The 26978-nt window shown below is 42.8% G+C and overlaps 1 protein-coding gene across 1 annotated transcript in view; it reads right to left on the bottom strand.

The window, feature by feature from the left end:
• The window catches only part of OBSCN (obscurin, cytoskeletal calmodulin and titin-interacting RhoGEF), a gene marked incomplete at its 5' end in the record, with an annotated part of 184638 nt that overhangs the window by 143320 nt on the left and 14340 nt on the right, over window positions 1-26978 (bottom strand). The window contains 13 exons of the mRNA XM_080579536.1: window positions 481-756; window positions 1392-1661; window positions 6333-6608; window positions 7992-8267; window positions 11341-11616; window positions 12224-12499; window positions 13195-13470; window positions 14176-14448; window positions 15149-15424; window positions 17884-18156; window positions 23819-24094; window positions 24790-25056; window positions 26101-26403. Coding sequence (XP_080435662.1) covers window positions 481-756; window positions 1392-1661; window positions 6333-6608; window positions 7992-8267; window positions 11341-11616; window positions 12224-12499; window positions 13195-13470; window positions 14176-14448; window positions 15149-15424; window positions 17884-18156; window positions 23819-24094; window positions 24790-25056; window positions 26101-26403 — 3594 coding nt within the window. The remainder of the gene's footprint in view (window positions 1-480; window positions 757-1391; window positions 1662-6332; window positions 6609-7991; window positions 8268-11340; window positions 11617-12223; window positions 12500-13194; window positions 13471-14175; window positions 14449-15148; window positions 15425-17883; window positions 18157-23818; window positions 24095-24789; window positions 25057-26100; window positions 26404-26978) is intronic.

The following is a 26978-nucleotide window of genomic DNA, read 5'->3' as shown; positions in this document are numbered from 1 at the left end:
AACATTTCTTTTGTACCTATTATAGAGAGGGGAAAAAAAAGTGAATTACATTTTATTTGTAATTTTATAATTTACAAAAAAACACTAATGTCTTCTTCCAGCATTGTGACCAAATGCTGGCTCTAAGACTCTATAGTAAAAAGACACTTCATTTCAGGAAGAAGTATTGGCAAGAAAATGCTTGTGATCAGAAGATTTTCTATGTCCTTTAATTTCTCCTGCAATTATTGAATTATTATTTTGTTATCACTGCATCTCCATTAGATTAACAAATTTCCTGGGCGTAGGCTACAGTAATCCTCTGAGTTCTCTGCTTTCAAAGACGGAAGACAGGCCAAACAGTGTGAACGGAAGTGTGTTAAACAGCAGAATTTAAATACTCCATCAACTGACTGCTGAGGTGGAATTTGTCAAGCCGTGCAATTTGTCTTCCCTTCAGTTTTGGGGGGAGATTTAAAAACAGATGAAACATTTACTCACCTGTAACATGAACCTTGAAGGTCAGTTTCTGGCCAGCAGCCTCGCAGGTGTACTCCCCAGCATCTTTCTTCTCCACCTCACTCACCACCAGCCGACGAGATTTGCCCTCCGACTCCACCTTGAACTTCTTGCTCGAGGTGATCAGCTTCCCCTCCTTGTACCATTTCACATCGGTCTTCTCCTGGGCCACCTCGCAGCTCAGCGTGGCATTTTCTGTTAGTGCAGCTTTTACCTCCTTCTGCACCTTCTCCTTGTTTGTGAATACAGCTTCTGGCTCTGGGGGGAGACAGGGAGAGAGAAAGATTAATTGGGCTACTTGAAAGAGGAGCAGGAGGCAGAGAGGGAGCTGGAAAATAGAATCCATTCCCCCACTCTGGAGCCCCAGCATGGCAATACATCTTGAATGACTCTCCATGCCACTTTCTTCCCTCGGTTGCCATTAACTCAATGCCTTAGAGACCTGAACTTTCACAATGCTTTCCTGTCCTACTCTCCTCACCAGCTTAAACGAGCCCTTCCAAGACAAACAAAAAGTGTGCAGACGTGGGGCAGACACCCTATTGCTCACCACTGTGCCCCTGCTCTGAAACGTCCTGGGAATCAGCTGCACCGCAGAGTTGTTCCACTTGCACCAACACGCAGTGATGGAGAGGTGCAATCAGAACCTTCCTTTCCCCATTCCCCATTTCCCCATTCCCACAGTGAAGGGAAATTCCTGAACTTTTCAAAGGAAAGAGCTTCCTCAGAACTGTACCTGGAACACTTCCTTCCATTTCCCCATCAGAGCTAGGTCATCCCAATGATGTTCTCCAAAAATTTGAAGCATAATTGGAAAAAACTTTTATAAAATAATAATCATTTTTCTAAATGTTTTAGAAATAGGAAGGATGGGCCAAAGTATCTTCTCTCACCTGTGACAACAATCTTGAAGGTCAGTTTCTGGCCAGCAGCCTCGCAGGTGTACTCCCCAGCATCTTTCTTCTCCACCTGATTCACCACCAGCCGACGAGATTTGCCCTCCGACTCCACCTTGAACTTCTTGCTTGAGGTGATCAGTTTCCCCTCCTTGTACCATTTTACATCAGTCTTCTCCTGGGCCACCTCGCAGCTCAGTGTGGCATTTTCTGTTAGTGCAGCTTTCACCTCCTTCTGCACTTTGTCTTTGTGTTCAAACATATCATCTGTAAGATAGCAAAGAATGAAAAATCTGTGAAAAAAAAGTATCATTTGAGATAATGCTTGACCATTAATTTGTAAACCTACCTTGAACTAAATGTAAATCCACCTGTATCAAGGTTACTAATAATTGATCTCTGCTATCTGTTGCTGTTTCAATCATTTGCAATGCACAGCAACCCCCAGAAGCAGATTTTTAGTCTTCTGTCTGCAGCACTTCTCACTGAAGTACACGTTCATGGATATGTAAGAGAGAAATGGCATCAATTCTTTGTCCCACAGCTGGATCCAGCACTAAAGCCCTCAGATGTAACAGAAGTAAAAGACAGGCAATTTGGAAAAGATCATGTTAACCACAGCCAAGTGCTTGGAGGCATCCTGCAACTCTCTGTGAATGAGGTGGTACCAGACATAGCTGGGCTCAGAATGCAATACCGTATGGACAACTAGCCAGCCTTTTTATGGCCATGGGTATATCCCATCAGAGCTGCACAGAAGAATGACAAGAACAGCTTTCACCTTTTATTTCTACCTTGGAACACAGTCTAGGTTCTTTCAGGCAAGTTTCCAAACCATGTCAGTGAAGCTGGTGACAGATTTTAAGAAGCCTGTGACAATTAAAGCTTTGTCTCTGAGACTGCATGGTACTGGGTTTTCAGTGGGAGACTGCCTAGTGGGTTACAATTTAAATAAAGCAGATGTAAAATCAAATAGGCTAACAGAGCTAAGCAAATGCTTGAGGAAGCATTGGCAGAAACTTCCCAACAGTACAAGCTTGCTTTGAGACATCACAGTTTCTGGCTGCTGCTCAGTTGAGGAGCAAGAAGAACCTCATCCTTAGGCTTCCACCAGCTTTCCTGCAGACATGCTGTAGGGTCGGTTTCTACAAGCCAAGCAGGAGGGCTCTCTTCAGCAAGCACAGCATGTTGTGTTCACTTGCAGAGAAGACTGGGCTGCCTATCTCCTGTTTACTGTAGATATACCAGGCAGGATCCTTCATTTGCCAGCGTTGTCCCCATATTTGGGTCCAGATCATTTTCAGGAAAAAAAAACAATAAGGGTTAAGGAGTAGCTGCATAACAACTGGAGTATCTTCACAGTGATTTATATGGAATTGTGTCCGTATGGATCAGCATAACTTCCCAGATATGTTCTTCAGAACATGTGCTAGTAATAATACAAAATTACCAAGTCATAAAACAATTCAAGTTGGGAGTGATATCAGCAGGTCATCCAGTCCAATTTGCCCGCTGTGAGCAGATAAAATTACATTGCTTCACTCAGGGCCACGTCGCATTGAGTTCTGAATATCTCCAGTGGTGGAGAACCCACAACCTTAGGGCTCCTGTTCCAGAGCTTGATTGCCTTCATGATGCATATTTTTTGTAATACCTTTTCAGAACATCCCACATTTCAGCTTGAGTACTTTGCCTCTTCTCCCTGTCACTGTGCACCTTTGAGAAGAACCTGGAGCTATATCCTCCCATTAGCTAGCTGCAGGCTGCAATAAAAACTCCCTTTGGCTTCTCTTCTCTAGTCTGAACATATCCAATTTTCTCAACCTCTAACCACTCCTCATATGACATGCTCCAGCCCCATAATCATCTTGGTTGCCTCCACTGGAGCTATGCCAGCAGCATCATGGATTTCTAGATGTAAGAGCTGGGAAATTCTCCAGTCAAGCAGACACTGAACTAAGAAAAGTAACTTGATTTTAGGCTTAGTTTTGGTAAACTCCAAGGACATCATTTTAAAAGTTGGACATGGGAAATAACCCTAGATATAAGGAACATAAGATGATCTAGTTTAAAGTCATAGAGGAAATTAAAAAAATATCCTGTAATGCACTTATTTGGAAGCTGTACACCTGGGTGAATTATGAGAACTGATAATTGAAGAAAAGATGAACAACTTGTTCAAGACTGTGTTCAATCTGGCTTCTTCACATTAAAGGGTTTCAGAATCTTCTTTTTACCCAGTAGAAGAAGAGGAGGGAAACAATCATCAAGACCAGCTAAAAATCATGGAACTGTCCCTTAAAATCCTTTAAAAGACACGGCACAAACAAGGAATAGAAGAAAGGGCAGCTCTCCTAGAAAGCTACATCTCTGGTAACAGGAGCAGTAGTAATAGAGCAAGATTTGCCAAAAGTCAGGCTGGATCCAAGCTCGTGAAGGAAGTTAAAACACTTAGCAAGGAATACTTTAGCACATATAACCCTTAAATGTATGTGTAGGCAAGGGAAGAAGTGAGGCCATGTTACAAAGAGCATGGATTTCAAGCTTCAGACCTTTTTGTACCATACTTCCAAAGATAACCTGCAGATGTTCCTAGAAAGTGTTCTACAGGTTAATTTGTTTTGGCTCTCACCCTAGGTAGACATTTCATCTATCAGTATAAACCAACAGAGGTTATACAGCTACTAACTGAATGATCAACTCCTAAGCTCACACGTCATGTTCCATCCTAGACAATTCTCTTCAATCGGAAGCTTCAGTTTATTTTAATTTCCCTTGGGGTATTGTTACTTGCTTACACAAATTCTAGTTGGTACTCTCCCTAAGTTGTACCTTTAATCATCCACAAGGTGAAAAGAAAGGTGACCTAGGATTAAGGCACAGAAGAGGGTCAGAAGATCCATTTCCCTGCCTGGTTCTACAGTGTACTTTCTCTGCAGTCTCAAACAAGAACCTCGAGGTTCCCAACTTCTGTCTTTAAAGTAAACGGTCAATCTCTCAGTGTCAAGAGAAGGCCTACTCTTCTTTGCCCTCCTATTTTTGCATTTGCAAAAGCTGGAAAACATCCTCCCTTTGGCAGCAATTGGCTTGGAGAACACTAATATGTATCTTACAGATAAACTGCTTGTCCACTTTTCTATGGTCCCCCTGTATCTCACAACCCATGATATGAAAAACACTTCCATTGGGTAGGACACTGTTCTTACACCTATTTATTGGAGAGGACGTGAGGTGCAGAAATGTGTGGTGATAGCAAGGATACCCATCTCAAGTTGCAGAGGATGATGCCATTTCCCAAAAATATGAATCCTCACTGTCCAAGCCACGGGATTTTCTCCCATGAATGTGACTGAATATTTCTCAGATGCCCTGACAGCAGGCCAATCTTGGGTTTTCATCCCAAAGTCTCATGCAACCCTCAGTTATTGCTGTCAACAGTTTTCCTCAGAGATAGATCTTTTGGCTAAGTTGTAAGCACAAACAGCTGCTGAAAGTCCTTCAGTGCCTTGTTGCATCCACTAGAGGATAAAGTTCTCCTGGTCCAGATTATAAGATCCTTCCACACGAAGCTAAGAAGAGTTCTTCTTTCAAACAGTGTAATAAGATCCTTTAAAAATGAAACTAAAAGGCAGAAATTAATAATCTACTACATTTTTTCCTTGAACAGCTTCTGCTATCAATGACATTCATTGTTTGAAATAATGATTCAGTTTTACCCTGTACCACTCCTACAAACTGCATAGAGCTGCAGAAGAGTCACGTAACTGACCCACAAAATAAATATTACTGTATTTTTTCTAGCACAAAGGAGAGTTGCCACCTCTCAAAGCAGAATGAGGCACATTTGTCTCTAATTTCCTTGTAGGGTCACTCCCCAGCAATATATACCACAGAACACAGACACAGCAGGGCAAGCAAAGTGAAATCCAATCAGCTTGTACCTCAGTGAGACCCACAACTGGCAGTCACATGAATCTCAACGCTGTAATGTCATGCTTTTGCTCAGACCACACTGAGAGGAGGCCAGCCACAAACGACCTCCAGTGCAGAAGGTAAATAACCACATTCTCAGCTGAGTCCAAAATAAAGAGCTTTGAGGCATGAGTGGTGCATTGGGCTGTGTAGATGCACACACTTCAAAAATGAGCAGATTCTAGTGTTGGGTAAATCCATTGAAAGAAAAAACAGCAAGTCTTTGCACCAAATCCAATTCTATTGTTTTGCTTCACTTTCTGGTAGTTTTGCCTGTTTTAGTTTTAATTGCACGCATCTTTAAAATTATCTTCTTGTCCACAATCAATTAAGAAATGACTACATCAAAACTAGATAGTCTTCTCTCAATTCTTTCAAGCAAGACAGAAGGAAGGAACATATTTCGTGGCAAAGGAAGTATGGGTAGTGTTTTCAACAAAAATAACTAGCAGCAAAAATAGAAGGGTATGTATTGATGACAGAGTTGCTTACACAAACTGCTGGATAGTGTTCTGAACTTACACTCAAAATGTGTTCTTCAATTCCTCACAAGGTCATATTGGCAAAATCTTTCAGCAAAGCCATGTCTTGTATAGATATGGTAGAAGCAAACTTTGTCCCAGCAGAGACAGAAACTACAGATTTTTAGAGTGGAATTAGTGATTCCTAAAGGATGGAACGACTGTTGTATGTTCGTCTTCTTCTTAAATCCTTTATCTTAATAACCATTCTTGGTCAGTCTCCGAGAAAGAATACTGGCTTGCATGGACCTCTCTCTTTCCTAAAGTGTCCAAGCACATGCCTTTAATATCGATTTTTAAGAATAACGATATACGTTCTGTTGCAGAACCACATAGGTCAATGCTGGAAGTAAATCACTGGAATTCTGGAACTAAAACACTAGGGAACTCTCTTAATAGTTATGACAAAAAATAAATAAATAAATGTAAATAGGTAATCTCTCACCTGTGACATCAATCTTGAAGGTCAGTTTCTGGCCAGCAGCCTCACAAGTGTACTCCCCAGCATCTTTTTTCTCCACCTGATTCACCACCAGCCGACGAGATTTGCCCTCCGACTCCACCTTGAACTTCTTGCTTGAGGTGATCAGCTTCCCTTCCTTGTACCATTTTACATCAGTCTTCTCCTGGGCCACCTCGCAGCTCAGTGTGGCATTGTCTTTCGTGACTGCCTGCACCTCCTTCTGTACCTTCTCCTTGTTTACAAAAGCATCTTCTGCTTCTACAGTGGGAAACAATTTAAAATGCAAAGGTACAGTCATTCTGTCCAAAGTGTTCATAACCAAATGCAAAATTCGGCTTACAACAACTTCATGAATCTTGGTCATTTTAGAATAATTCCATCCATACTAAAGTGAATGAACATGATCCAGATTAAAAACGTTCTTTCAGTAAGTTAACAACCTAACACTTCCTTCTCCAGACAACTAGTGGACTACTGTAACCATATATTCTTCATATCTTATAAAGTTTTAAAACAAATAAGGTTCTTAATCAAATATTTTCCTAATTTAAGCACAGAGCTGTCTCTAAACCAGCCATCTGTAACCCTCTTGGGTACCTGGATAGAAATCTAGCTACTTTCATGCAGCAGAGAGGAATGCATTAGGCTGACCTCTGGAGATCCTTTTTAACTCCATTTCTCTGTGGTTCATGGAGCTCTGCATAAACTCGTTTCTGCAAAATCTGTTTTTAAATGAGTATAGTGTTTGCATGGTTACATTAATTAAAAATTGGAAACCAACAGCAAACGGCAAATATGAACATGATGTGCTCTGTAATATCTAGCTATCAGCAACAATTTCTTAGAAAATCTGTGGTAATTGGAATATTTTGTACACAAAACAATATACTCATATTAAAATCATATGCACCACCAGTATTTATTTGACCTCTGATTACATGCTTGTTTCAGCCCTTGTAAGCAGGAATACTACATTTTTTGCTGCATACCTACAAATCAATCTCAGCTGTGGAGCGAATCTTCAAGAGTGAAAAAAGTTACTGAGACCCAGAAGCCACTGATGATTCTCAGTAGTTAGGAATCTGACATCATGACAGAAATTCACTCAACTTTAGCTACCCAGGAGGTAGAGCTGGTCTCAGCTCCCAGATTAAGACACCTAAGCTTAGATTTCCCAGTGAGAATGTGGTACTGGAAACCCTGCTGTAGTCAGGGGTGACCCTGTCAATGGTCACTTCACAGACTGCACTGATTAGGACCACACTTCAGTAGCCCACATACAAGTGTCTTGGGCAATTTGACACACCCTGTGCACCCAAGATGTCTTCAAGAGGCTGGGACATATACCAGGGACTCTCGGGAAAGCTGCCCATTTCTAGTAGGGCAGATGGATGCCAGCCAGGGATCTCCAGAGCATTTCAGGAATAACCGGAAGCCTACATGCAGGCATCTGAACCAAATCTTATGTCCATCTTGGGAACGGATAGAAAGAGGTAAGATGTATCTAACACCCTGTGAATCACACTCAGTTTTGTAGAATGACAAATAAAATAAAGCTGCAGAGTGCATATAAACTCAGAATATGTTGAAGGCAGCAATTAATCATGATAGGAAACAGTACTGAGAGAATCTCTCTCCTACCTGTGACGACAATCTTGAAGGTCAGTTTCTGGCCAGCAGCCTCGCAGGTGTACTCCCCAGCATCTTTTTTCTCCACCTGATTCACCACCAGCCGACGAGATTTGCCCTCCGACTCCACCTTGAACTTCTTGCTCGAGGTGATCAGCTTCCCTTCCTTGTACCATTTCACATCAGTCTTCTCCTGGGCCACCTCGCAGCTCAGCGTGGCATTTTCTGTTAGTGCAGCTTTCACCTCCTTCTGCACCTTCTCCTTGTTTGTGAATACAGCTTCTGGCTCTGATATTGGGAAATGTTACGGAAAATATATATAAGATACAAATAGCTTGTGACTGGAAGATATTACACATATTTTGTGTACATATTGTATAGGACAATTTCTTGTAAGGAACATTGCTTTACGTTTGTGTTTATCATACATTATAATGCACCCTCTAGAGATAGTCCATATAACCATTCTGTCTCTCCAACTATTCTTTTAAAACAGCTGGAGCTCCTCATTTTCAAATTTCTTCTAATGAAGACAAAGATAAATCTTTACCTTTGTGACTTTTTCGTATTGCTACACTCTACATTTGAGTTTAGCCAAATATAGCCCAATTATGAATCACAGACTTCTCTATCACATTATTTACAGGAATTTACCAGCATCTGAGTATGTCAGATTAAGACTGGATACTGTTCAGAAAATATCTTTTAACTTAATCCCAAGGAAATTATAAAGATACAGTTCTCAATATGGAAAAGTACTTGGCTTAAGTTAATTTTCATAGCTCAGCTTTATGCATAAAATACACTTTTCTGTACTTGGAAATCTCTGACTTTTCAGAAAACTGACTGCGGGAATCTTCTCTTAATACTTAACACATGCGGAATGAAGTGTTTAAAGTCACTTTCTTCCACGCTTCCCTTTGGAACCTCTGTCTCAACAAATGGAGTTGGCTTCAAAAGGATATCATGTATCCTTTTGATAAGGGTTTCACTGTATACCATGAATCTTGAGATAATGAGATTGCAGATTAAACTCTTCTTACTACACTTTTATCTTGGTCTCTAAGGTGTGCGGCACTTTGCTCTTTTTATGATGAGCTAAAAGGGCCATAGCTGCATCCCAATACTCAACACTAAGAATCTAACCTTAAGCTGTCCTTAAAATGGGATGGGTTTGTGCTACCAGTGGAACCCTGGAATGTAGGAACCCTGAAAAGCTTTCTGAGTACAATGGTAAGAGGATAAATTAAGACTCAGAAAGCCATTGCACTTTGGGATAATCTAGTAAGACGAGGACTTCTGTAGCAAAAGAGCCAACCACTCAAAGAGTACTCATAATCCCCTCCTGACTTTCACACTAGATCATTTTCCAGTGAGTGCTGGGCTTGCACGTCACGTTACAGTGGTACACATGAGAAATACAGCAACAGTAGCTAGGCAAGCACTCTCCACTTACGGCAGAGAGGGAAAGGTGTTAAATTACCTCGTGCAGCCATGAAGTCACCCAGTTTGAAAGAGAACTGAAAACCTTTGGTTTCTGAGGCAAACAGCTAAGAATAGCCCTCAGCTAATGAAATTCAAGCGTAAAAGCCTTACGTTTCTGCGTTTTCTGTCTACACCTGTGCAGTAATGTATGGGCTGGCTTCAGCAGCTGAGGATGTACTTGGTTTATTCTGATCCATGCCACAGTCTTTCCATCAATGTCCACGTTGTGTGACAGATGCCTCTCAAACCTAGCCTTACTGTAATCCATCATTCACTGAAACTGGCAATTTCCTAAGCCAAAAGCATGAGCTACACAACTCGTGATAAAGATCCCAAGGCCCTCAAATCACACCCCATGTACACCACGAGGTGTGGGGACAGTAACAGCTGATGGCTGACAGTCAGGGCAGCAGCAAAGCTTTGTGCTATAGGAGCAGTTGCACATTGCACACTGAAGACTCAGGGAGCGGGATGCCCCAGGACAGTGACAGCAGAAAGACTGCAACCTTTACAAGGGAACAGAACGCAAGCTATGCCCTGCAGGGACTTCAGGTCTCCAGCATGTGTGCAAGCAGGAAAGTCTGTAGACTCCCAGTGCAGTTGCTCCTCTGCATAGCTGATAAAATGCCAGACCTCAGCCAGGATTAAGGTCCAGTGTGTTCGATGTCATAAGAAAGAAAAAAGAAAAGAAAAAAAAAAGAGAAAGAAATTGGATTCTTTGTTCTGATCAGCTCAGAATACGAAACAAAAACTATAAAGTTAACAGAGAGCCATCTGACTTATGACAGAGACAGCAGAGTGTAACTACTACGAGGAAAACAAAAGCCCTTCTTATCAGCCAATTCAGAAACAGTCACTCAGAACGTATCTGACAAGCCCATGGATGTCTGGAGCCTAAGTTACAATGTATTAGACCTCTCACAAAATTTACTGATACCAAAGAAATCCATACTGCAGTTAGAGCAAGAGAACTGCCCCTGCACTAAATCCCCAGACTCCAAATCTAAAGAGTCCAAATCTAAAGCTAAAGTGAAAATTGCAAATAGAAATACACATTACTGGACTCACAACTGGTCGTTACAGATGTAGAACTTGGAAGAAACAGTCATCAACTTGCGATTCAATAGACCACAGACAAGTGTACTGCATCTGATTGAAAATTTTTAGGACAGTATGCTACCATCAACGTTCAAACCCTGATGCAGCCACAACAAATCAGGGAGCTGTAAATGCTACTGTTGCAATATTGATTGGTAGACCAGTGTTGCACAGTTCTTATAGCTGGATAAATCACATTCAGGTACCCAAAGGCAGCTGATGATGAAGGAAGAGGTAAGGGAAGGATGAAAGGTTGTTAAAAACAACTCGTAATTCAAGTTCCACGCATCTGTACCCACTTCTGTTCATTATCCACAAAACTGTTTCATGAGAGAGTCATGAGGAAGTGTACATGTATGTGATTGCACAGCCGGACAGTGGAATAATCAGAGAAATTCTTCGTTTTGGTAGATAGGACGTTGTGCATAGAAAAAGATGAAATGAAGAGGGGAGAAAACAGTTACTTTTGTGAATGAAAAGCAAAAATAAGAGAAGGAATACCAAACTGGAAGAGGTCTCTTAGTACAGTGCCCCCTAGCAAAAACTCTAGATTCAATATCTGAGCCTAAGGAGACAGGGGAAGTCGAGTGGCTGATAACAAGATACCTGCGTGTAATCAGTAGACCTGCCAAGTCCGACACAACCTCACTGAAATGGTAGCTTAGGCCAACACCAAAAGGCAGCCTAACAGTATTTTTGGACTGAGATAACAGGAGAGAACACCTAGACACAGAGAAAAGGCAATGAAATATCAACCAAATCAGTGGATTTCTCCTACCTGTGGCAACAATCTTAAAGGTCAGTTTCTGGCCAGCAGCCTCGCAGGTGTACTCCCCACCATCTTTCTTCTCCACCTCACTCACCACCAGCCGCCGGGATTTGCCCTCCGACTCCACCTTGAACTTCTTGCTCGAGGTGATCAGCTTCCCCTCCTTGTACCATTTTACATCGGTCTTCTCCTGGGCCACCTCGCAGCTCAGCGTGGCATTTTCTGTTAGTGCAGCTTTCACCTCCTTCTGCACCTTCTCCTTGTTTGTGAATACAGCTTCTGGCTCTGGGGGGAGACAGGGAGAGAGAAAAATTAGTTGGGCTACTTGAAAGAGGAGCAGGAGGCAGAGAGGGAGCTGGAAAATAGAATCCATTCCCCTACTCTGGAGCCCCAGCGTGGCAATACATCTTGAATGACTCTCCATGCCACTTTCTTCCTTCGGTTGCCATTAACTCAATGCCTTAGAGACCTGAACTTTCACAACGCTTTCCTGTCCTATTCTCCTCATCAGCTGAAATGAGCCCTTCCAAGACAAACAAAAAGTGTGCAGACGTGGGGCAGACACCCTATCGCTCACCACTGTGCCCCTGCTATGAAATGTCCTGGGTTGTTCCAATTGCATCAACACATGGCGATGGAGACGTGCAATCAAAACCTTCCTTTTTATGGCCCTGTTCCCACAGTGAAGGGAAATTCCTGAACTTTTTACAGAATGGAGCTGCCTCAGAACTGTACCTGGAACATTTTTTTCCTTTTCCCCATCAGGGCTAAGTCAGCCCAATGATGTTCTCCAAAAATTTGAAACATAATTGGAAAAAACTTTTATAAAATAATAATCATTTTTCTAAATGTTTTAGAAATAGGAAGGATGGGCCAAAGTATCTTCTCTCACCTGTGACAACAATCTTGAAGGTCAGTTTCTGGCCAGCAGCCTCGCAGGTGTACTCCCCAGCATCTTTCTTCTCCACCTGATTCACCACCAGCCGACGAGATTTGCCCTCCGACTCCACCTTGAACTTCTTGCTCGAGGTGATCAGCTTCCCTTCCTTGTACCATTTCACACCAGTCTTCTCCTGGGCCACCTCGCAGCTCAGCATGGCATTTTCTGTTAGTGCAGCTTTCACCTCCTTCTGCACTTTGTCCTTGTTGATAAAACCGTCTTCTACTTCTGTAGAGTGGGAGAAGCAATTTAAAATGCACAGGTATGTTCATGCTGTCCATAGTTTTCACAACTGAATATGATATCCTCCTTATGAAAGTTTCACACAGCTCTGTCATGTCAGAATGGTCCCCACACAGAGTTGAGGTACACCTCAGACAGGACATGACCCCGTGTACAACCTGAGGGCAACAAATCACCATTTCTGAGCAAAACGTTCCAATGCCTTAGGAGTCCAGGTTCTTCTTATGTCTATGGATGTACAGGATATGTCTTTTTGCTCCATAAAGTAATGCACATGCAGGTATCTGATCTTATCTGCCACTGGTACTCATACATAAGCCTTGTCCAATCTAGGTGTCTTCTTGAACCTGTTCCCAGACCTATTTTCCAACAGATCTGGGAGCTGGCCCTACCTTTATGCCCATAAATCACAACAGTATATATCATTGTTTGTTTTTCCTTTACCAGGTAGTCAGAAAACAGCAAGGGTGGCTACGTGGGATTCAGGTCACAGATGAAGACACTTAGCTATAAGCATCTGTATGATAGTGCATGCACACCAGCTGATTACCTGATCTCTGTCACTACCTCAATGAAGATCTACGCTACCAAATCCCTGGAGCCTAGAAAGTGATTTATTCTGGTCTGTATTAAAGGGGACCCATGGGCCATTCCATGATGAGAAACAACGTCTCTCCTACCTGTGACAACGATCTTGAAGGTCAGTTTCTGGCCAGCAGCCTCGCAGGTGTACTCCCCAGCATCTTTCTTCTCCACCTGATTCACCACCAGCCGACGAGATTTGCCCTCCGACTCCACCTTGAACTTCTTGCTCGAGGTGATCAGCTTCCCCTCCTTGTACCATTTCACATCGGTTTTCTCCTGGGCCACCTCGCAGCTCAGCGTGGCATTTTCTGTTAGTGCAGCTTTCACCTCCTTCTGCACTTTGTCCTTGTTGATAAAACCGTCTTCTACTTCTGTAGAGTGTTTAAATTTAAAATGCACAATTTAAAATGCACATGTATGTTCATGCTGTCCATAGTTTTCACAACTGAATATGATATCCTCCTTATGAAAGTTTCACACAGCTCTGTCATGTCAGAATGGTCCCCACACAGAGTTGAGGTACACCTCAGACAGGACATGACCCCGTGTACAACCTGAGGGCAACAAATCACCATTTCTGAGCAAAACGTTCCAATGCCTTAGGAGTCCAGGTTCTTCTTATGTCTATGGATGTACAGGATATGTCTTTTTGCTCCATAAAGTAATGCACATGCAGGTATCTGATCTTATCTGCCACTGGTACTCATACATAAGCCTTGTCCAATCTAGGTGTCTTCTTGAACCTGTTCCCAGACCTATTTTCCAACAGATCTGGGAGCTGGCCCTACCTTTATGCCCATAAATCACAACAGTATATATCATTGTTTGTTTTTCCTTTACCAGGTAGTCAGAAAACAGCAAGGGTGGCTACGTGGGATTCAGGTCACAGATGAAGACACTTAGCTATAAGCATCTGTATGATAGTGCATGCACACCAGCTGATTATCTGATCTCTGTCACTACCTCAATGAAGATCTATGCTACCAAATCCCTGGAGCCTAGAAAGTGATTTATTCTGGTCTGTAATAAAGAGGACTCATGGGCCATTCCATGATGAGAAACAACGTCTCTCCTACCTGTGACAACAATCTTGAAGGTCATTTTCTGGCCAGCAGCCTCGCAGGTGTACTCCCCAGCATCTTTCTTCTCCACCTCACTCACCACCAGCCGACGAGATTTGCCCTCCGATTCCACCTTGAACTTCTTGCTCGAGGTGATCAGCTTCCCCTCCTTGTACCATTTCACATCGGTCTTCTCCTGGGCCACCTCACAGCTCAGCGTGGCATTTTGTGTCAGTACAGCCTTCACCTCCTTTAGTACCTTGTCCTTGTTTGTAAACACATCTTTCTCTGCAAGAATACCACAATAGTCAGACCGTTTTTCGCAGTAGTCTTCTCTAGTGCTTATTCAAGTTCCCCCTATTTCACCGTACTTGCCTCTAACAGAGCAAGTGCTTGCCCGTTAGGACAGGAAAGCACCTTCTCTACTTTGCCAGTGGGAAATGATAGGTGTGTGGGAACTGTGGGACAATGTTAAAAAATTCGAGCACAGGTTTGGACCTGAGGCACCAATATGCACTGCCTGAACCCTCCTCTCTCACCTCTTTCTCTCTTCTGATATCTCTGTCAGCTTCCAGTGAATCAGAAGGGAAGAGCCCTCCTATCTAGGAATCACCCCCGTTTTTTTCACCTATTTGGGTCACTTAAATTTTGCAATTCTCCATCTAATCAGAGCTCTTCAAATGCCACCCCCTTCCCTTTTATTTACCCCTGCACCTCTGCTATGGCCTTGCACTGTAATTCTGCAGGAGTGTTTCTGCAGACACACCTGCTGACTGTGAAAGGTGCAGAAATTACCCTCCTTGCCAATCATTTGTTGCAGTTACTACTAAAACTATGTGTACAAAAGCTGATGGGATACTTGACTGCAAATCAAGTCCTACAGCTGAAATATTTCACCCCAGAGAGGTTCTGAGATCATTCTCCAACTGCCAGATATTATTCAAAATGGAGTATTACTTGATCTTTGGAATTTTGAGCATTTTCTCACCTCTAACTTTGACTTGGAATGTTGCTTTGTCGTTCTTTGTTTCACAGGTATAGCTCCCTTGGTCTTGCAGCGTCACATTTTTGATGATGAGCTTGCGGTGTGTCCCCTGAGAGATGATTGTTGTCCTCTGGTCCTGCTTCACCTCAGTTTGATCCTTCTTCCATACAACAGTTCCACTTGCAGCCGACACCTCACACACCAGCTCAAGGTTTTCAGAAGGACTGACTGATATTTCCGGAGTTGTTTTGGGCTTGTTAACAAAATTAACAGCTTCATCTGAAAAGAAAAGAAGAAGGCAGTTTACACCCTGATTCATGGCTTATTCAGCACAATGTTAAGATATAGTTACAACTGATTGTTATTTCATTGCTAGTCACGCTTGGGTGATCAAGTTTCATCTCTGGAGGTATAAAGGTACAGATGTGTGCATGGTACTGTTTCAATTTAACTATGGCAGGGCATTAACAGACACAGCAAGAAGGTGTCCTTACAAGTCAGAAAAGTCCTCCCACCGAGGTACAGCAGAGTTATCTTTACTGGGGAACTCGTTGCTCAAATTTTAAGAGAGTCAGTACACAATGGTCTCCAGTTTGGGAGCTGGGTATTGATGAATCCTTTATAAATGTATACATGTGAATAAACTGTTCTTCCATATGTGTATACATACACTCTTATATACACGTGCATGCGTGAGACATACAGAGATAGGAGAATATTATGTTAAGCCTCACTGTATTCAATGCGACTGTTTCTGTAAGTAAAATGGTTGCAGAATTGGGTCTCAACATGTAACTTCATACAAATAATACTCAGTGTGTTTTAGTCAAATACATGGAATTTGAAAATCTGCAATCTTTGATCTTTTAAATCAAGCTGAGATGCCCTCAAGTTACTGACAACCTTTTTTTTTTCAATAATTCTTTCTTTTCAATCAATTCAGTTTTCTGTATTACTGTATTATTTTTCTGCATTTCTAAAGCTAAAATGAAGACAACTAACTAAGTGCAAACAGTCACCTTGCTTGCAAAATGTGAGCAAACCTACTCAACACGCCCAGTCCCTAAGCTAACAAGTAGTGTTTGATGAGCATGTCAGGTATTTCATACCCTTCGTTCCATCAAGCCAGCCCATGCCTGAAGAGCAAGCTGATGGCTGTCAGTTACCAGCAATCTTGGCTCAGTATTGTATTTCTGCTAGCAGCAACTGTTGCTTTCAGTCACTGAATACACCAAGGACATTTGCTATGCTACACCCATGCTAGGCAAATTTGTGGCATCAGGAAACAATTATTTCATTAAAAACTGTAATCATTAGGAGTGATCTATTTTTTTAAAACTAGACAAGCAAGGAAGGATACTTCTTCCAGAGTCCTGCTATTCAAAACTAATGGGGTAACTCATTACCATAAAGGCGGATTACTTTCCTGCCTTAAGACCATATCATGACTGTTTGGTACTTCCTATTAACAACCTGGAAACATTTTGTGGTGACATGTGAAACAAGGTGGAAGTTGCCCTAGCTAAGGTTTTGTTAACAGGCTGTAACTCATTCCTTGTTCATCAAAAAGTTCATGAGGATACACCGATACTTTGCATATGATGCTGGGTTTTGTTTGTTTGTTTGTTGTTTTCTGTTTGTTGGTTTTTGTTTGTTTGTTTTGTTTGTTTGGTTGGTTTGGGTTTTTTTTGGCAAAACAGCAAACAGAACTGGAGGCAGGATGCAGAGTGAATACTTGAGCAAACATCACCTGTAAACTGGAAGCAATCCCTCTAGCTCAGTAAACCCTCTAGGAATCCCAAGTCCAGTGATGTGCTAGATCTATCAGCTCTGCTGAGTTTTTAAGTTCACTGATGGACAGCATTAGAGTAACTCAGATGTACTGCTACAGGTCACAAGCAGGGAGTTGTTACTCCTCTTAAACCGCATTGCACTGCAGCACATAGATACCAAATGAGAAGCTTTCGCTAGAGCTTCAGTTTGTAACTGAGGACTGGGTTGAAAAATTAGGCTTGAGACACAAGCCAGAAAACCATTTTTAAGAGAAAGCTTCCCACCAGGCTATGCAAATTGAGTCAGCAGAATTTCCCAGATATTGAATTTCACAGATAATTTCTTGTGTTATTTGATACTCCAGCTCCATCCTGAACTGGAACACATCAGTGACAAGCATTACTCTTCTGGGCTTGATCTGAGAAGCACATGCTTGAGCATGTGCTTTATGCTGATGGGCATATGCCATGAACTAATGGCTGGGCTTACGGCACCTCGGAGAGACATCTCAGAGATCATAACGTCCTTTGGGAACAAAAGGAGACGCTTAGCTCTCCAAATCTCCAAGCTCCGACTTGTCAAAGGAGGACACAGGACTTCCAGGGAAAGACTTTATGGCCACTTCAGTCAGGAGGTTCAAGGATAATGTAAATGCTGAGGCAATCCTTCAAGTAAAAGCATAAAGCCCATTTGTGGCCCTCAGCCTGCTCACCACATGGAGTGTTCAAGTCAGGACTACAACCCTAGCAAAACCTTGAGCGGACCTGAACACAGAACAGCATGGTTATATTATTTGCCTGTACTGTGGATTTGCAAGGGGATTATTGTAAGGTCAGTGTTTCTGAAATAGTACTGTGCCAACTTAATCCAAAGACCTGGCAATCTACAAGGCAACACAAGTAACTTGAATCAAGTCTTGAGTGCCTAACACAGACTCTGATCCCATACTTGCATCACAAGTTTACCTGAGACTTTTAAATCAAAAATAAGAGTGTCATCTCCAATTTTGCATGTGTATGTTCCCTCATCTTCTTTTGTCACAGCTGAAGCCACAAGTTTATGCAGTTTCCCCTTATCTTCCATAGTGAATTTCTTGCTGGCCGTGATTTCTTTGCCATCCTTATACCACTTAACCATGATGTTGGCTTCAGAGGTCTCAGAAACAAATTCAGCTTCTTTTCCAGTGATGGCTCTGATAACTCCTCCAGTTTTCTCTTTGTTTATGAAATTTGCAAGTGCTGAAACAAAATATGGACACATAGTGCTGGTAAATAATTGCATAAACATTAGAAAACATGCACATAAGGTATTAATTTATCGTAAGAGCAAACATCCATGTATAATTATGGATATAGTCACTAGATTCTAATTCAGAAGCAGACAAATTTGCAGCCTTTACAAACCATATACCAGATAATCATACATCCAAAAGTCAGAGGACATAGAGAGGCCGAGTCAAAGGGAGAGGAACCTAGGCAATAGGGCTTTAAGAAAATACCTGAAATAGGAAAACTGAGGAAAGAATTGAAACAAGCAAACTGGAAGGAAAGAGATGAAGGATATCCAATCATTCTATTGTAACCTCCTGGCAAAGAAATCAACTCCAAAAAAGGTTAAAATGTAATCTAGATAACTAAAGTTAGAATAAATTAAAAATCTATGGAGATATCACATAGGACAGAAATGAAAAAAAAAATATATCTTGGAAATCTACTGGAGCACAGAAGACAGACGATGAATCTGGCATCTATTAATACATAGTGGAATAATCAAGTCACTTCAAGTCACTGACTGCAAAGATTCAAAAAAATCACCACTATGCTAGCCAAAAATGTTAGCCTAAAGCCACAGTCCCACTTTACTCTAGATAAAGGAATTAATCTTCAAACCTCTTGTTAACATATTATTTTAAAATAGCACATACAATTAAGTCAGATTTTTGGGACTGTGCTGCCAAAGCTACTAAAATCAAAGCCTTTATTATGTATGCATTTTTTCTGTAATTTCAAGAATGTGCACACATAATACTAATTAAACAAATTTGTACCAAATGGCTGTGTTTTAGGAGCTCAAGAGCTAGCTGATGTACACAGAAGTTTCTGAGATCCTGTAAATATGTTTAACTCCATCCTATAATCATGTCAGATTTAAAAACTCATTTTTCAGAAACTGTTACTTCTAACTGCACATTACCGCTGATGGATATAAGCCCAGTCCATGCAAATGCAGTTATTGGCTTTCATTGCTGATACAGTCCACGGGACTGGACCAGCTAAGCACAACTGTCACAGGATTTGCTCCAAAGGTGTTATTATCAGTGCTACCTCCTGGTGCAATGCATGAGGGCTTTCCTTATCTCAAAGCCCTCAGGAGACCTTATCAACAAGGGTGGATTTTGCATTTAGTTTCTTTAGATTTCCTTAGTTTTCCTTAGGTAGATGTATCATCTACCTGGACTTGTGCAAGGCATTTGACACTGTCCCCCATGATATCCTTGTCTCTAAATTGGAGAGAGATGGATTTGAGGGATGGACCACGTGGTGCATAAGGAATTGGCTGGGTGGTCACACTCAAAGAGTTGTGGTCAACAGCTCAATGTCCAGGTGGAGATCAGTAATGATCAGGTGTTCCTCAGGGATCAGCACTGGGACCAGTTCTACTTAACATCTTTGTTTTGATATGGACAGTGGGATTGAGTGCACCCTCGGCAGGTTTGCCGACAACACCAAGCTGTGTGATGCTGGAGGGAAGGGATGTCTTCCAGAGTGACCTGTGCAGGCCTGAGAGGTGGGCCTGTGTGAATCTCATGAGGTTCAACAAGGCCAAGTGCAAGGTCCTGCAGCTGGGGCGGGGCAAGCCCAAGCACAAACACAGGCTGGGTGGGGAATGGATTGAGAGCAGCCCTGAGGAGAAGGACCTGGGGGTGCTGGTGGATGAGAAGCTCAACATGAGGTGGCGATGTGTGCCTGCAGCTCAGAAAGCCAACCGTGTCCTGGGCTGCACCAAAAGCAGTGTGGGCAGCAGGGTGAGGGAGGGGCTTGTCCCCCTCTGCTCTGCTCTCGTGAGACCCCACCTGGAGCCTGCACTAGAGAAAGTCCAGAGGAGGCCAAGAGGATGACCAGAGGGCTGGAGCACCTCTGCTGTGGAGCCAGGCTGAGGGAGTTGGGGTTGTTCAGCCTGGAGAAGAGAAGGCTCCGGGGAGACCTCACAGCGGCCTGCCAGGGCCTAAAGGGGGCTGCAGGAGAGCTGGGGAGGGACTCTTTGTTGGGGGTGTAGGGATAGGACACAGGGAATGGTTTTAAACTAAAAGAGGGTAGATTTAGATTAAATATGAGGAAGAAATTCTTCACGCAGATTGAGGTGAGGCCCTGGCTGCTCCCAGGAGCTGTGGCTGCCCCATCCCTGGCAGTGCCCAAGGCCAGGCTGGATGGAGCTGGGGGCAGCCTGGGCTGGTGGGAGGGGGCCCTGCCCATGGCAGGGGGTGAGATTGGGTGATATTTAAGGTCCCTTCCGACCCAAACTATTCTGTGGTTCTGTGTGATTACATGATTAGCTGTTCAGATTTCTCTGAATGTGTAGTGCTTTTAATTACGTACAGATTACTAAATATTTGGTAGGAAATCAACATTCACTGGCTTGTACAGTGACAGAGTCTGGACATCTAAAGAATTAAGAGTGAACTGACTTGCTAAGCAGTCCACAGGTAAGAAAGAAAAAGAAACCTAGAAGAAAAAGAAACTAGAGACCTCTCTAGTTCTGGTCCTCAAGTAAGTCTGTTCAACCATAAGCTTCTGGCAGATATGAAATTTTATCTGACCTCTCTAGGTTGCTACCAGCCCTGTTTTTGGGGGTTTATTAAGCTTAGTGAAGCAGTGTCTATGGGTAAAGAAGTCATACCAGATACATTTAAAACAATGAAGCCCCGTTTCTTATTTTTTTGTCTGAGGGTTCTGTTTCCAGTGGTTTCTCTAGAGACTCAGGATGGTGCTGCTTTGCTTCAGCAGGACAACAACGCAGTGTCTCTCTTCTACCCAACTCCTATGCCCATGAAGCCTGTGGAGGCTGAATGTTGCTGAGATCTCCACTTCTCCATCAGCATTATTGGAACTTGGTGCATAGGTTAAAAGGTTTAGGAGGAAGAACAGGAAAATAAGTTTATTCATGCACTTTTCCGTTACTTAGAAAACTAGGATAAAAACTACAGCCACGGCAGGCTGAAAGAGACTTCTCAGATGTCCTGTTTCGACGCAGGAGGTTGTGTGTCAGAGGACATCTGACACGTGAAGTGTCACGGCAGTGTAGGGACTGCAGTGATAAATGACAAGTGCATCTTCTAGCGGGGCTTTTTGGGCATCAGGCCCAGCAAGTGGCACACCTCTGGCCGCAGCTTGACACAGAGGCCTCTCGGCAGCCACGTGATGCTCGTGTGCTAGACACAGCTGACCTGCAAATCAAATGATTTACCATCTAGCTGTACCTGAATTACAGGAAGAACACATCAAAGGTGGCGATGCTGGAAAGTGAAACAGTGGGACAGCATGACATGGGAACTAGTTTTGTGAGCCTTGTGCTACCAGTATGAGATGTATCAAAGCTGATTCTCCAGTAATCAAGCTACAAACGGCAGACATTTAAGTCACAGATTGCCAACAGAGATTTTAAAATAATAGCATTCGTTACTCATTTGATAGTCACATTACAGTGAAAAGCACATAGACATGTCCATCAACTAATTCAATTAAATCCGTGGGTAGATCTGCCAGTGTGAAAAATTATGCTAAAGAGGCAGAGAGAGAGAAGAAAACCAAAATTAAGAACAGCTGCCAAGCGTAGACAGAAAATTCCTCCTCCATAAATTTAGTCCCATTTTTCAATCAGTTTTTTTCAGCTGTCTTCAAGTCTCTTTTGAGTTTGCTTTTTGAGAATAACCAAGCAAGTATGTTTTCCAATGCCAAAATGCATACATTACTCCAGGGTTTTGTTGTTTCTAGAGATGAATGAGTGTGACAAGCCAGCAGAATATGATGGAGAGGAGCCTCATACATACTCAGTGCAGTCATTGCTGGGAAGAAGGTGCCTTTGCATTACTGTAATCTGCATGCAGTCCTGAAGATTCAGGACAAAACAGCAAATCTTTCTATGGAGTACACAAAGGATTCTTACTTATTGCAACCAATGCCCAACACACTGATCTCAGAGATCAGACCTATAACCTTCAGCAAAACAGGTATTGGGGTGGAAAATTTAACCCTCTCTTTACTACTGTGTATTAAATGACAGAATGACAGCTGGGTAAAAACCCCTGTAACTCTTCACAGGTCTTTTCTTCTTTCAAATTTTGTATCACTGCCATAAAAAAAAAAAAACTATTTACATCACCTCTTCTAGCTATCCTAAGAGAACAGCAGAAAAGTTAGGTTGCTCTTCTTCCCATCTTTTCCTTGATTCCTCCTGTATCTTAGGGATAAATTACAGAACAGAACAAAGAAATCAAATGGCTCTACAAAGTGAATTTGCCAGTTTAAATCAAAATAGCTACTGAACACACCCCAAACAATGTCTGATAACACACTAGACTGTCCTGGAGTCAGGCTTTATACTCTGAACTTCAGCAGACAACTAGATGATACTCATAAGGAAAAGTCTGGGGACCTGGTGCTTTTCAGCCGAATTCTGGTCCCACTTGAGGTAGACAAAACTCAAAACTGTGAGACAAAAGTTTCATTCCACTGTTTTCAGAGAAAAGCTTCAAGATTCCTCACCTTGCTCTGAGGGTGGATGTGTAGTCACAGTGCCTACCAGCTAGAGAGAGGGCATGCAGTAAGGAAAGGACAGCCATGAAGGCAGAAACAGCTGAACAACAGGCAGCTGTAAAGTTGTACTGGTTCAAATCTGTCAAACAGGAAGCATTAATACGTGGTTTGTTCAGCCCAGAGTAGAGGAGACTGATGGAAGGCCTCATGGCGGCCTGCAGCTCCCTCACGAGGGGAGCGGAGGGGCAGGCGCTGAGCTCTGCTCTCTGGGGACAGCGACAGGACCCGAGGGAAGGGCATGGAGCTGGGACAGGGGAGGGTCAGGCTGGGGGTTAGGGAAAGGTTCTGCACCCAGAGGTGGTCGGGCACTGGGACAGGCTGCCCTTGTCACAGCAGCAAGCCTGCCAGAGTTCAAGAAACATTCAGGCAATGCTCTTAGATACATGGTTTAACTCTTAGGTTGCCCAGTGTGGAGTCCAGAGATGGACTCAACGATCCTTCTAGTTCCCTTCCAACACAGGATATTCTATGATTCTATGATACAAAGGAAATTATATTTTGCTGTTTGTTCCACACAGCGCTCCATCCGAACACCCTGCAAATAGCAATGAGTCAAGCCATTCAACCATGCCCTGGAAACGTCTGTTCTTATTTGCCAGGGTACTGACAGAAAACAAACAAACAGATGAAAAAAACAAAAAACTGCCAAAAAACAGTGCCAAGATTACCTTGGTCCCTTCACCTTTAATCAGAGCTGAACTACCTCCTGAGTGACTTGCCCACCATCACATAGCAAGCAAAGGGCAGAGATGGCATCATGACCTGCCTCCATGGCTGAATTTCTTCACCTTTTCACTACCTACAACTTAAGCTCATGAAATAAAGCCTGTGGAATATCAAGATGCCAATCTGAGTGAAAACATAGCTCTTACCACTGAGATGGTGTTATATCTTGTATTCACTACCAAATTCTCCTACTCTGGGATCTTAGACACTGTCAACACTGGATGTCGATGGGAAGTTAAGACAACCCCCAGTTCCAGCAGCTCATGCCACCATCTCTGGAGCACTCCCTTTCCGTCCCTTGAAGACTCTGTTGGCATAGGGCAGGAACAGGCCATTCGTGCAAAGCAACCCAGTCACATACCTTTCACTGAAAGCTGGAAGACCATTTTATCCCCTTCACAGATGCACTGATAAACTCCAGCATCCTCTGTTGCAATGTTGCGAATTTTCAAGACGTGCCTCTTCCCCACAGCTTGAAGTTCGTATTTTTCACTGGCCTGGAGCTCTTTCCCATCCTTCATCCACTTCACAGTAGCGTCTGTGTCTGAAAGCTCAGCCTGAAGTTTGGCTTCCTCACGCAGCCGAGCAGAGACCTTTTCTATATCTCTGCTCTTGTTGGTAAATCTCACTTCAGCACCTGTCAGGAACAAAGGCCTCATTATTTCAAGTTATATCAGGCTAGCATGTCCCTGATATGTGTCTGCTGCAAGACCTTTGAAAAAGTGTTAGGTCCTGCTCCTGCTCTCGCAATTCTTTTCCCATTGCAGATTTAATCTTTTTTTTTTTTTTTCTTTCAGATTCACTAAGGAAAAAATGCAAATTTTCTACTGATTAACAATACTCTAAACACATTTCTGCAGAGATTTTCACCCAAAGCCGAACACTTCCTTCCGTAAGAAACATTTTATTCGTTACCTTTAGCCATGCTACACTAGTAGATGCAGATAGTATTGCCATTAATGCTCCTTTACTTTTGTATGATTCCACTACAGCCAGAAAGTCTAGCCAAACCTGGAGTTGAAATTACCAATTTAAAGGGATTCAGCAGTTTATCTGGTAACTGAATCTACTGAGTGATGGTTAGGAGCTGCAGAAATTCCCAAGCTGACATTAAGCAGTCTAGTTTAAATACCAAGCAGCTGAGTAGACTGACTCCCTCTGTGCTACCGTGGTTCTGTCATTACCAGGACCCACATTAGTCCATATGCTGCAATTTCAGGTATTTTGTACAGTCCAGGCCACAGCGCAGGCCTCCAGCCCCAGTTCTAACTATTAGGTCACAGCAACTGTCCCTTGACTGGAAGAAGAAAGGACAACGATCAAAATAAATACCTCTCACTCTCATCTTGGTGCTCATATCAACATTGTTGGCAACAAATTTCACTTCTGCTCCATCATCGTTCTTGGTGACATTCTTTATGATCAGGTTGTGAGTAGTTTGGGTTCTCTTAATGATATAGGTCTCACTTTCCTGCAAGACCTTACCATTAAGGTACCAAGTTCCAGAACAAGTTTTTGTGAGGTCAATAGTGAAGATGGCATCCCCTCCAGGTACAGCTTCAACAGTTGTCAAGGGGGTTTTCACAGCCAGGACCGGTTCTGGGAAAGAAGAACAACTTGTATGTCTGAGAACAAAAGACACAAGACTGCCATGCTGGAGAACAGTCCTTCCTAAGAGCAAAGCTCTCAAGGTAAATGAGACGTGAGAATAAAATCCTACACACTTACACAACTTGCATGTACCGAAAGCAATGCACAATGGGTGAATGGGATTTGATTTCTATGTCTGCCATTAACTGACCTGTGGCACTAGATTAAGTCCTGTTTCCTGCACAGATAGAACAACAAATATATTTTACTTATTTTTCCCCTGCTGTCTTTAAAGGCATGACAGACTTGAACCACCCAGGATCCCTAGCAAGCGTGCTGTTTCTTTAGTAAAAAATATTACTCTCAGATTTCAAAAGGATCTTCAGCAGGCCACTCAGCCTGCTAATTACTTCTAGATATTCTAGGGAAGCACAGGCATATGTGGTCAGCTAGGGAAAAGAATGACACAGTAACAAGACAGAGTGTGATCTGGGTCTAAGTAGATATTGCTCAGTAGAACGAATCAAAGGAGGAGACAATCCCACTATACATAACTCTGTGGCACACTGGTACCCTAGAAATAAAGTAAAATCCCCATATTTCTCATAGTAACTCGGACACTATAGAGAGACCAATTGGAACCTGGTTTTTAGGGCCGCATGATCATCACAGAAATATTCTTTAGATGCAAGTTCAGTATCTCATCTATATACTGAATATTAAATCACAAGCACACCTTTATTTTTCCCTTTACATGAGCGCTGGAAGAAGCACTTCCAGGTGGAAGATCCACTACAGAGAGCTCTGCCTCTCACACAGCCTGGTGTGAGATATTGGAATATAACCATATTCACAGCTCTATCACAGAAACCTAACTTGCATCATGTTAGTGATAGGCAGACGTTGAAATGAGGTAGAAGAGCTAGAAGCAAAGGAAAAAGGCTTTGGAGTGCTACTGCTTGGTACTCCTCAAAGACATGGGAAATGTCTTTAGAGCACCAACGTGGCAGGTCAGCACAGACTGAGCCATTTCTCTGGGGGTTTTGTGCTCACCAAGGTGCATGCTCCCTGGGAATTCCAGATACGGGCTCTGTCCATGCGCGTTGACGGCAGACACTCGGAACTGGTAATCAGCCTCTTCTGCCAGATTGCTCACTGTGAACTCGGGGACAGGGATGTGAGACTCGTGGCACCTCACCCAGGTAAAGCCAGTTAGTTTCTTGCGTTCCACTACGTAGCCATCGATTGGAATGGGGCGGTCCAGCTTCGGAGGGGACCATGCTAGCGTCACTGAGGTTTCTGTTTTATTTTTCACCACGGGGTCAACTGGGGGCTGTGTGGGAGGTTTTTTGGGAGCTGCACAGAAATAAAAACAGCAAGAAGTTTATCATAGAATCATTTAGGTTGCAAAAAACCTTCATGATCATCAAGCTCAACCATCAAACTGACCTACTGAGTCCCGTCACTAAACCATGTCCCCTACTGCCACATCTACGCATCTCTGAAATACTTCCAGGGATGTGGACTCCAAAACCTCCAGGAATGGGTACTCCAAATGTTGGAGTGAAAAGGCCACTGTGTCTCACTGAAGAAAACCAGAGCTTACACTGGTCTAAAGGCAACCCTAGGTTAATAAACCTCTGTAAAACCTTAATGTGACATGGAAAAGCAAGAGAATGGATGGAATATCCTTTCAGGCTGCTTTACACAAACAAAGAGTTTACTATGAACACCTCAAAGGCTTAAAGTAGATACAGACCCATGCCACCTCCTATACGGCTCCTGGATAAAACAGACTAAAGCTCAGTATATTATTTTCACTCAGAAGAGGGATAAAATCACCATCAGAAGTTGTCCAAAATTGTATGCACCAAACTCCTCTTCCACTTCCCTAGTGTGAATCCAACCAAAAAAAAAAGGGACATCAATGT

The sequence above is a fragment of the Anser brachyrhynchus genome, assembly GCF_964034855.1.
Source record: "Anser brachyrhynchus genome assembly, chromosome: 2".
Taxonomy (NCBI): Eukaryota; Metazoa; Chordata; class Aves; order Anseriformes; family Anatidae; genus Anser; species Anser brachyrhynchus.
This window is presented reverse-complemented; position numbering and strand designations above follow the sequence as displayed.